Source organism: Haliotis cracherodii, unplaced genomic scaffold (assembly GCF_022045235.1).
Source record: "Haliotis cracherodii isolate W230 unplaced genomic scaffold, xgHalCrac1.p SCAF_8, whole genome shotgun sequence".
Lineage (NCBI taxonomy): Eukaryota > Metazoa > Mollusca > Gastropoda > Lepetellida > Haliotidae > Haliotis > Haliotis cracherodii.
The window spans coordinates 55636325-55646643 of NW_027266341.1; the positions used below are offsets into that span (position 1 = coordinate 55636325).

Below are 10319 nucleotides of genomic sequence, written 5' to 3' on the forward strand. Positions count from 1 at the left end.
TAATACAAGGGGTCTGAATTCTAACCTGTACGTCCACATCAGCGTTTTCAAAATGGGACGGTCAATAGGATTTCTCTGACTGTGAGTGTGTGGGTGGCTAGGATTTTTTCAGAAAATAAATATATTGTCTCCGAAATTGATTGAAAACTAATTATGCTTCCATCTGTTGGACAAAAAGAACATGTCAGCCACCAAAAATACGTTGTGGCAAGGGTGGAATTTTGAAAAAATGTTTTATTTAGACTCATAATTTTAGCTGATTTTGCATTTGTAGCTGAAAAATATCTAGTCTCCATACAAAATCCAAGGTCGCCCACTCCCCCTTCCAACAGAACATGAAATGGTCGGCCCCTTAGGCCTAGTATAGTAATAACCCAATATGCTTGTCATTTATCATTCTCTCCTATTAGCTATTTTCTGTGGTCGTCGTTTTTTCCAGATTAGAAATCAAACCAAATAAGAACTGTTGCTGCACACGTTGGTATTTACCAGTACCATTTAACTTTTATTTTATCCCTGTAGGCTAGGGAATAATTCCCCAATCCACTAGGATTATCAGAGATGGGCATTCTTACTAGCCTGCTAGCCCGTGTCAGTCTGTCGAATGAAAAAGGTATTGTGAAGGCTGGTATAATAGAGGGTCGTTATATGGTATCGCTATTCGGCTAGCAAACGTTTAAAGGTTAATGTCTACAAGAGATGATCCATATCAAAGTGAACAAAATTCACCCTGTTTCGAGTAATGGAGGCACGAAAAACACCCAGTTTCACCTGCACAATGTTTTCAAACTGATGTAGGCAACGTTTCAGTTGTAAGTTACAACTTAATCCCGGTGTTCAGACGAAATAAACTGGCAGTTTCACCCTCGGCAATGCCATTAGGCTTGACCACGCCGGAAGCTGGCGATCAGCCTCGTTCTGACTCCTGGAACTCCGTAACGTAGTTACCGTTGCCCTTATCGACGTCCCTTCTGTTTTCAACAGAAAAACGATCGCTTTTGCTCCGCTGACCTCTACGTTTTGCTAACTGCTGTATCATTCCAAGTGTTTCTTCTTCCAATATGAATACAAGGCTTCATATTCAAGGTATTTAAGATCACAATTATTCCACTTAACAGTATTAAGATGTTAATTTAGACGTGAAATTGGTCGTTGTTAGGCAGCTGTATCGGGACTGAAGATAGCGGCCGCCATTTGCAATTGTCTTAACTGAACATTTTACATGTAAACTTGACATGTGGTGCTCAGATGAAACCTGTTCGTACATTATAGTGTCGGGCGATGTAGTACAGATGTAAGATAACCTGTATTACGTGAAAAGCAGCTGTTTGGCCCATTTTATTGGTTAAATGTCGTCTTGCAGCACAGCCTGTAACCCTACATACACTTGGAGTTCGAGGTGTCAAAGGGCCGAGGTCGAGTGACATACTGTAGCTGTCAGAAGTCGTAAATTGTGATTTTTTGAACGTAGCCGTCGGCGTACATTTAACTGAGCCCAGCTTTCGTTTTTCTTTTTCAGCTCGGGAGGACATAATTCGCTATTATGGCACTCCTGCGGCTGTGAGTTTGTGGCCGTCTCAGGATGAGGAGTCCGACTGTGTATGTATAATTTTACATGCCCACCCTGTAAATTCTTCCGTCTAGTATAGGTGATTTGTTGCACATTAAGTCTGCCCAGTCCCTATAATAAACTGTGATTCGTTTTCTTTGCCAAAGTATCCCGTATTTCTGTCTGACCTGACTTCCTTTGTCCCTCCCTCCACCCCCTCGATGTGTAGCGTTCCCTGGCTGTGTCCCCTTCCCGTTGTCCCGACCCCCTGAGCGTCTTCACTCCGTTCTGGGCCCGCCCTGTCTACGGTGAGACGCTCCCCGCCCCCGTCACCATCAACCACGCTGATTACTATCCTGCCCCAAGTGACGATGATGACAGTGACTACTGGGTGCACGAGGACGAGGACGACCACAGCTTTGTGGATGACAGAGAGATTCATCCCTTTAGAAAGGCGCTGACGAGAGCGGCTGCCTTCTTTAGGAAGATCTTCTCTTAGACTCCTTTATCCTTTTAATGTCTGAATGTGTGCAAGTGAGTGAATGAATGAGCAGGTTTGTATGTATGTGTGCGTTTGTGTGAGAGTAAATATAAGATTGAATGAGCATGTGTGTGTGTGTGTGTGTGCGTGAGAGAGAGAGAGAGAGAGAGAGAGAGAGAGAGAGAGAGAGAGACAGAGAGAGAGAGAGAGAGAGAGACTGAATGAATATGTATGTTTGTGTGTGTGTATTGTGTGCGTGTAAGAGTAAATGTAAGATTGAATTATCATGTCTGTCTGTATGCATGTATGTGTGTATGTGTGTGTGAGTGTTTGTGTGTGAGTGTGAGAGAGTGAATGAGCATGTATGTATGATGTGTGTATGTATGTGTGAGAGGGAGAGTGTATATTGTGTATATATGTTAGAGATGAGAGCTGGGGTGAATGAACGAGCCTACATGTATGTGTGTATTAGAGAGAGAGAGAGAGAGAGAGAGAGAGAGAGAGAGAGAGAGAGAGAGAGAGAGAGAGAGAGAGAGAGAGAGAGGAGAGAGAGAGAGGAGAGAGAGAGAGGAGAGAGAGAGACACTACCATTCCAGCGTATTTTTGGCGTATTTTTAGGCTCACAGTTTTGGCCCAACTTTCAGTTTCCTTTTGGCAACCCTCTCGGCTTATTAGCATGGCACAAGGCCATACTTTTTATACAATTTTGGCCCGTTTTTGGATCTCCCTTGAGGCATACTACTTTCGACTTTCGGTCATCTGAATAAATGTTTCTGTAATGTATACACAAGTTGTTTGTTTTCTCTACAGTGTTTCTTCCTTACAGCTAATAATATGTGGGTGACAGCAGCATCGCAATATTGGCATATGCCCAAATCCCAGGGTTTCCGAACATGAGACATAAATTCATATGGATATTGTTAAAAAGTGAATGTTGCCCCTATATTGCTGTGCTGCTGTGTCCCAGTTTCATGATCTGCACTTAGCAGAAGATTTCTAAGTAGGTGGGGTTACCTTAAGATCAGACACTTCTAAATGTTTATGTGGCGACAATTGTGACACGGGATATTCTCTGAGGACAGCTCTCTGACACTTTGTTATCTGGAATATTTTTTTTATTCCAATATAATAGCTCATCGTTTCTAATGTAACAATAACTTTGGCTTCCTTTTAAAGGAGTGCGAATCGAGAATTGCCTTCTCTAAAACACAAGTGTCGCCACATGGGATATATTACGAGCACTTCACCCAACTAATAGCAGTAGTCGGACAAGGGGTTGAGAGTGATCTCCCTTCGCCCCAGTCAATATTGGATTCCACTCGTCTCATCATTATGGCTTTACAGGAGTCGACCTCACTGCTGGTCCTTTGGCCCGTGGTCTTCAGATATTGCAGAGGGCATGCTTTTATACATAGGCCGAGGCCAGGCGCAAGTAGCAAGCCTATACTGACACCTACTCGTATGCAAGAGTAGATTGATGTATATATATATATGACGTAATATTCGTATCTTGCATTCTACAAAAATACCTAAATAATACAAGGGGTCTGAATTCTAACCCTGTACGTCCACATCAGCGTTTTCAAAATGGGACGGTCAATAGGATTTCTCTGACTGTGAGTGTGTGGGTGGCTAGGATTTTTTCAGAAAATAAATATATTGTCTCCGAAATTGATTGAAAACTAATTATGCTTCCATCTGTTGGACAAAAAGAACATGTCAGCCACCAAAAATACGTTGTGGCAAGGTGGAATTTTGAAAAAATGTTTTATTTAGGCTCATAATTTTAGCTGATTTTGCATTTGTAGCTGAAAAATATCTAGTCTCCATACAAAATCCAAGGTCGCCCACTCCCCCTTCCAACAGAACATGAAATGGTCGGCCCCTTAGGCCTAGTATAGTAATAACCAATATGCTTGTCATTTATCTTTCCCTCCTATTAGCTATTTTCTGTGGTCGTCGTTTTTCCAGATTAGAAATCAAACCAAATAAGAACTGTCGCTGCACACGTTGGTATTTACCAGTACCATTTAACTACTGTATTTTATCCCTGTAGGCTAGGGAATAATTCCCCAATCCCACTTGGATTATCAGAGATGGGCATTCTTACTAGCCTGCTAGCCCGTGTCAGTCTGTCGAATGTAAAATGTATTGTGAAGGCTGGTATAATAGAGGGTCGTTATATGGTATCGCTATTCGACCTAGCAAACGTTTAAGGTTAATGTCTACAAGAGATGATCCATATCAAAGTGAACAAAATTCACCCTGTTTCGAGTAATGGAGGCACGAAAAACACCCAGTTTCACCTACACAATGTTTTGAAACTGATGTAGGCAACGTTTCAGTTGTAAGTCACAACTTAATCCCGGTGTTCAGACGAAATAAACCCGGCAGTTTCACCCTCGGCAATGCCATTAGGCTTGACCACGCCGGAAGCTGGCGATGAGCCTCGTTCTGACTCCTGGAACTCCGTAACGTAGTTACCGTTGCCCTTATCGACGTCCCTTCTGTTTTCAACAGAAAAACGATCGCTTTTGCTCCGCTGACCTCTACGTTTTGCTAACTACTGTATCATTCCAAGTGTTTCTTCTTCCAATATGAATACAAGGCTTCACATTCAAGGTATTTAAGATCACAATTATTCCACTTAACAGTATTAAGATGTTAAATTAGACGTGAAATTGGTCGTTGTTAGGCAGCTGTATCGGGACTGAAGATGGCGGCCGCCATTTGCAATTGTCTTAACTGAACATTTTAGATTGTAAACTTGACATGTGGTGCTCAGATGATACCTGTTCGTACATTATAGTGTCGGGCGATGTAGTACAGATGTAAGATAACCTGTATTACGTGAAAAGCAGCTGTTTGGCCCATTTTATTGGTTAAATGTCGTCTTGCAGCACAGCCTGTAACCCTACATACACTTGGAGTTCGAGGTGTCAAAGGGCCGAGGTCGAGTGACATACTGTAGCTGTCAGAAGTCGTAAATTGTGATTTTTTGAACGTAGCCGTCGGCGTACATTTAACTGAGCCTAGCTTTCGTTTTTCTTTTTCAGCTCGGGAGGACATAATTCGCTATTATGGCACTCCTGCGGCTGTGAGTTTGTGGCCGTCTCAGGATGAGGAGTCCGACTGTGTATGTATAATTTTACATGCCCTCCCTGTAAATTCCTCCGTCTAGTTTAGCTGATTTGTTGCACATTAAGTCTGCCCAGTCCCTATAATAAAGTGTGATTCGTTTTCTTTGCAAAAGTATCCCGTTTTTCTGTCTGACCTGACTTCCTTTGTCCTTCCCTCCGTCCCCTCGATGTGTAGCGTTCCCTGGCTGTGTCCCCTTCCCGTTGTCCCGACCCCCTGAGCGTCTTCACTCCGTTCTGGGCCCGCCCTGTCTACGGTGAGACGCTCCCCGCCCCCGTCACCATCAACCACGCTGATTACTATCCTGCCCCAAGTAACGATGATGACAGTGACTACTGGGTGTACGAGGACGAGGACGACCACAGCTTTGTGGATGACAGAGAGATTCATCCCTTTAGAAAGGCGCTGACGAGAGCGGCTGCCTTCTTTAGGAAGATCTTCTCTTAGACTCCTTTATCCTTTTAATGTCTGAATGTGTGCAAGTGAGTGAATGAATGAGCAGGTTTGTATGTATGTGTGCGTTTGTGTGAGAGTAAATATAAGATTGAATGAGCATGTGTGTGTGTGTGTGTGTGTGAGAGAGAGACAGAGAGAGACAGAGAGAGGCTGAATGAATATGTATGTTTGTGTGTGTGTGTATTGTGTGCGTGTAAGAGTAAATGAAAGATTGAATTATCATGTCTGTCTGTATGCATGTATGTGTGTATGTGTGTGTGAGTGTTTGTGTATGAGTGTGAGAGAGTGAATGAGCATGTACGTATGATGTGTGTATGTATGTGTGAGAGGGAGAGTGTATATTGTGTATATATGTTAGAGATGAGAGCTGGAGAGAATGAAGAAGCCTACATGTATGTGTGTATTAGAGAGAGAGAGAGAGAGAGAGAGAGAGAGAGAGAGAGAGAGAGAGAGAGAGAGAGAGAGAGAGAGAGAGAGAGAGAGAGAGAGAGAGAGAGAGAGAGAGAGACTACCATTCCAGCGTATTTTTGGCGTATTTTTAGGCTCACAGTTTTGGCCCAACTTTCAGTTTCCTTTTGGCAAACATCTTGGCTTATTAGCATGGCACAAGACCATACTTTCTATACAATTTTGGCCCGTTTTTGGATCTCCCTTGAGGCATACTACTTTCGACTTTCGGTCATCTGAATAAATGTTTCTGTAATGTATACACAAGTTGTTTGTTTTCTCTACAGTGTTTCTTCCTTACAGCTAATAATATGTGGGTGACAGCAGCATCGCAATATTGGCATATGCCCAAATCCTAGGGTTTCCGAACATGAGACATAAATTCATATGGATATTGTTAAAAAGTGAATGTTGCCCCTATATTGCTGTGCTGCTGTGTCCCAGTTTCATGATCTGCACTTAGCAGAAGATTTCTAAGTAGGTGGGGTTACCTTAAGATCAGACACTTCTAAATGTTTATGTGGCGACAATTGTGACACGGGATATTCTCTGAGGACAGCTCTCTGACACTTTGTTATCTGGAATAATTTTTTTATTCCAATATAATAGCTCATCGTTTCTAATGTAACAATAATTGTGGCTTCCTTTTAAAGGAGTGCGAATCGAGAATTGCCTTCTCTAAAACACAAGTGTCGCCACATGGGATATATTACGAGCACTTCACCCAACTAATAGCAGTAGTCGGACAAGGGATTGAGAGTGATCTCCCTTCGCCCCAGTCAATACAAGCTCCTTCCCAGCGCGTGACACCTTCGTTACACTCTCGGTAACATCGCTGCCACCAGTGTGGGCGCGGCCATTTCAAGAATCTTGAAATTTGCCCTCCAACCCCATATGTAGTAACGTTTATACTTTTTTTTATGTCTCTGGGAATGCCATCATATTTCAATTTGAAAAGGTTTACGACTGACCATGTTTTCCAGATGAATTCACTTTGTTGTTTTGATAATCAGATTGGTTCGAGATTGCAGACTAACGGAAAATCAACCAACTTCTCCCTTACATTCTTACTATATCAATAACACGATAGTTTTAATGAAACAGAAATTCAAATTGACAAACGAAGAAAGTAATTTAGCAGCGATAAGTGTATTCGGCGTCACGACAGTCGTCACTTGTTTGTAAACATAACGGTCATTCGGTTGCGAGTTCAACTCCAAGCATGGTTGTGGCCACCTATTCACAGTGGGGAGTTTTGACTGGTGGCAGCGATAGTATAGAGAGCTCCGGGAACGTACTATCGCTGTGAGGAGCTTGCAGTCAATATTGGGTTCCACTCGTCTCATCATTATGGCTTTACAGGAGTCGACCTCACTGCTGGTCCTTTGGCCCGTGGTCTTCAGATATTGCAGAGGGCATGCTTTTATACATAGGCCGAGGCCAGGCGCAAGTAGAAAGCCTATACTGACACCTACTCGTATGCAAGAGTAGATTGATGTATATATATATATGACGTAATATTCGTATCTTGCATTCTACAAAAATACCTAAATAATACAAGGGGTCTGAATTCTACCCCTGTACGTCCACATCAGCGTTTTCAAAATGGGACGGTCAATAGGATTTCTCTGACTGTGAGAGTGTGGGTGGCTAGGACTTTTTCAGAAAATAAATATATTGTCTCCGAAATTGATTGAAAACTAATTATGCTTCCATCTGTTGGACAAAAAGAACATGTCAGCCACCAAAAATACGTTGTTGCAAGGTGGGATTTTGAACAAATGTTTTATTAAGGCTCATAATTTTAGCTGATTTTGCATTTGTAGCTGAAAAATATCTAGTCTCCATACAAAATCCAAGGTCGCCCACTCCCCCTTCCAACAGAACATGAAATGGTCGGCCCCTTAGGCCTAGTATAGTAATAACCAATATGCTTGTCAGTTATCTTTCCCTCCTATTAGCTATTTTCTGTGGTCGTCGTTTTTCCAGATTAGAAATCAAACCAAATAAGAACTGTCGCTGCACACGTTGGTATTTACCAGTACCATTTAACTTTTATTTTATCCCTGTAGGCTAGGGAATAATTCCCCAATCCCACTTGGATTATCAGAGATGGGCATTCTTACTAGCCTGCTAGCCCGTGTCAGTCTGTCGAATGTAAAATGTATTGTGAAGGCTGGTATAATAGACAGTCGTTATATGGTATCGCTATTCGACCTAGCAAACGTTTAAGGTTAATGTCTACAAGAGATGATCCATATCAAAGTGAACAACATTCACCCTGTTTCGAGTAATGGAGGCACGAAAAACACCCAGTTTCACCTGCACAATGTTTTGAAACTGATGTAGGCAACGTTTCAGTTGTAAGTCACAACTTAATCCCGGTGTTCAGACGAAATAAAACCGGCAGTTTCACCCTCGGCAATGCCATTAGGCTTGACCACGCCGGAAGCTGGCGATGAGCCTCGTTCTGACTCCTGGAACTCCGTAACGTAGTTACCGTTGCCGTTATCGACGTCCCTTCTGTTTTCAACAGAAAAACGATCGCTTTTGCTCCGCTGACCTCTACGTTTTGCTAACTGCTGTATCATTCCAAGTGTTTCTTCTTCCAAGATGAATACAAGGCTTCACATTCAAGGTATTTAAGATCACAATTATTCCACTTAACTGTATTAAGATGTTAAATTAGACGTGAAATTGGTCGTTGTTAGGCAGCTGTATCGGGACTGAAGATGGCGGCCGCCATTTGCAATTGTCTTAACTGAACATTTTAGATTGTAAACTTGACATGTGGTGCTCAGATGATACCTGTTCGTACATTATAGTGTCGGGCGATGTAGTACAGATGTAAGATAACCTGTATTACGTGAAAAGCAGCTGTTTGGCCCATTTTATTGGTTAAATGTCGTCTTGCAGCACAGCCTGTAACCCTACATACACTTGGAGTTCGAGGTGTCAAAGGGCCGAGGTCGAGTGACATACTGTAGCTGTCAGAAGTCGTAAATTGTGATTTTTTGAACGTAGCCGTCGGCGTACATTTAACTGAGCCTAGCTTTCGTTTTTCTTTTTCAGCTCGGGAGGACATAATTCGCTATTATGGCACTCCTGCGGCTGTGAGTTTGTGGCCGTCTCAGGATGAGGAGTCCGACTGTGTATGTATAATTTTACATGCCCTCCCTGTAAATTCCTCCGTCTAGTTTAGCCGATTTGTTGCACATTAAGTCTGCCCAGTCCCTATAATAAAGTGTAATTCGTTTTCTTTGCCAAAGTATCCCGTTTTTCTGTCTGACCTGACTTCCTTTGTCCCTCCCTCCACCCCATCGATGTGTAGCGTTCCCTGGCTGTGTCCCCTTCCCGTTGTCCCGACCCCCTGAGCGTCTTCACTCCGTTCTGGGCCCGCCCTGTTTACGGTGAGACGCTCCCCGCCCCCGTCACCATCAACCACGCTGATTACTATCCTGCCCCAAGTAACGATGATGACAGTGACTACTGGGTGTACGAGGACGAGGACGACCACAGCTTTGTGGATGACAGAGAGATTCATCCCTTTAGAAAGGCGCTGACGAGAGCGGCTGCCTTCTTTAGGAAGATCTTCTCTTAGACTCCTTTATCCTTTTAATGTCTGAATGTGTGCAAGTGAGTGAATGAATGAGCAGGTTTGTATGTATGTGTGCGTTTGTGTGAGAGTAAATATAAGATTGAATGAGCATGTGTGTGTGTGTGTGTGTGTGTGTGAGAGAGAGAGAAAGAGAGAGACAGAGAGAGGCTGAATGAATATGTATGTTTGTGTGTGTGTGTATTGTGCGTGTAAGAGTAAATGAAAGATTGAATTATCATGTCTGTCTGTATGCATGTATGTGTGTATGTGTGTGTGAGTGTTTGTGTGTGAGTGTGAGAGAGTGAATGAGCATGTATGTATGATGTGTGAGAGGGAGAGTGTATATTGTGTATATATGTTAGAGATGAGAGCTGGAGTGAATGAACGAGCCTACATGTATGTGTGTATGAGAGAGAGAGAGAGAGAGAGAGAGAGAGAGAGAGAGAGAGAGAGAGAGATTACCATTCCAGTGTATTTTTGGCGTATTTTTAGGCTCACAGTTTTGGCCCAACTTTCAGTTTCCTTTTGGCAAACCTCTTGGCTTATTAGCATGGCACAAGACCATACTTTCTATACAATTTTGGCCCGTTTTTGGATCTCCCTTGAGGCATATTACTTTCGACTTTCGGTCATCTGAATAAATGTTTCTG

The 10319-nt window shown here is 42.8% G+C and overlaps 3 protein-coding genes across 3 annotated transcripts; all 3 read left to right on the plus strand.

Annotated features, from left to right (window-relative positions):
- Nucleotides 1-1061: 1061 nt before the first annotated feature.
- Nucleotides 1062-2048, plus strand: LOC139451139 (uncharacterized). Its single transcript, XM_071232937.1, has 3 exons — nucleotides 1062-1086; nucleotides 1520-1599; nucleotides 1779-2048. The coding sequence occupies exons 1-3, from the start codon at nucleotides 1062-1064 to the stop codon at nucleotides 2046-2048; spliced, it is 375 nt and encodes a 124-aa protein (XP_071089038.1).
- Nucleotides 2049-4627: 2579 nt separating this feature from the next.
- LOC139451138 (uncharacterized) lies at nucleotides 4628-5615 on the plus strand. The gene is made up of 3 exons (XM_071232936.1): nucleotides 4628-4652; nucleotides 5087-5166; nucleotides 5346-5615. The coding sequence occupies exons 1-3, from the start codon at nucleotides 4628-4630 to the stop codon at nucleotides 5613-5615; spliced, it is 375 nt and encodes a 124-aa protein (XP_071089037.1).
- A 3069-nt stretch (nucleotides 5616-8684) lies between these two features.
- On the plus strand, nucleotides 8685-9672 carry LOC139451137 (uncharacterized). Its single transcript, XM_071232935.1, has 3 exons — nucleotides 8685-8709; nucleotides 9144-9223; nucleotides 9403-9672. The coding sequence occupies exons 1-3, from the start codon at nucleotides 8685-8687 to the stop codon at nucleotides 9670-9672; spliced, it is 375 nt and encodes a 124-aa protein (XP_071089036.1).
- The last annotated feature ends 647 nt before the right edge of the window (nucleotides 9673-10319 follow it).

Coding starts and splice junctions, on each gene's coding strand:
- LOC139451137 (XM_071232935.1), top strand. CDS start 8,685: ATGAATACAAGGCTTCACATTCAAG. Junction 8,710..9,143: donor TACAAGGCTTCACATTCAAG/GTATTTAAGATC, acceptor TTTCTTTTTCAG/CTCGGGAGGACATAATTCGC. Junction 9,224..9,402: donor AGGATGAGGAGTCCGACTGT/GTATGTATAATT, acceptor ATCGATGTGTAG/CGTTCCCTGGCTGTGTCCCC.
- LOC139451139 (XM_071232937.1), top strand. CDS start 1,062: ATGAATACAAGGCTTCATATTCAAG. Junction 1,087..1,519: donor TACAAGGCTTCATATTCAAG/GTATTTAAGATC, acceptor TTTCTTTTTCAG/CTCGGGAGGACATAATTCGC. Junction 1,600..1,778: donor AGGATGAGGAGTCCGACTGT/GTATGTATAATT, acceptor CTCGATGTGTAG/CGTTCCCTGGCTGTGTCCCC.
- LOC139451138 (XM_071232936.1), top strand. CDS start 4,628: ATGAATACAAGGCTTCACATTCAAG. Junction 4,653..5,086: donor TACAAGGCTTCACATTCAAG/GTATTTAAGATC, acceptor TTTCTTTTTCAG/CTCGGGAGGACATAATTCGC. Junction 5,167..5,345: donor AGGATGAGGAGTCCGACTGT/GTATGTATAATT, acceptor CTCGATGTGTAG/CGTTCCCTGGCTGTGTCCCC.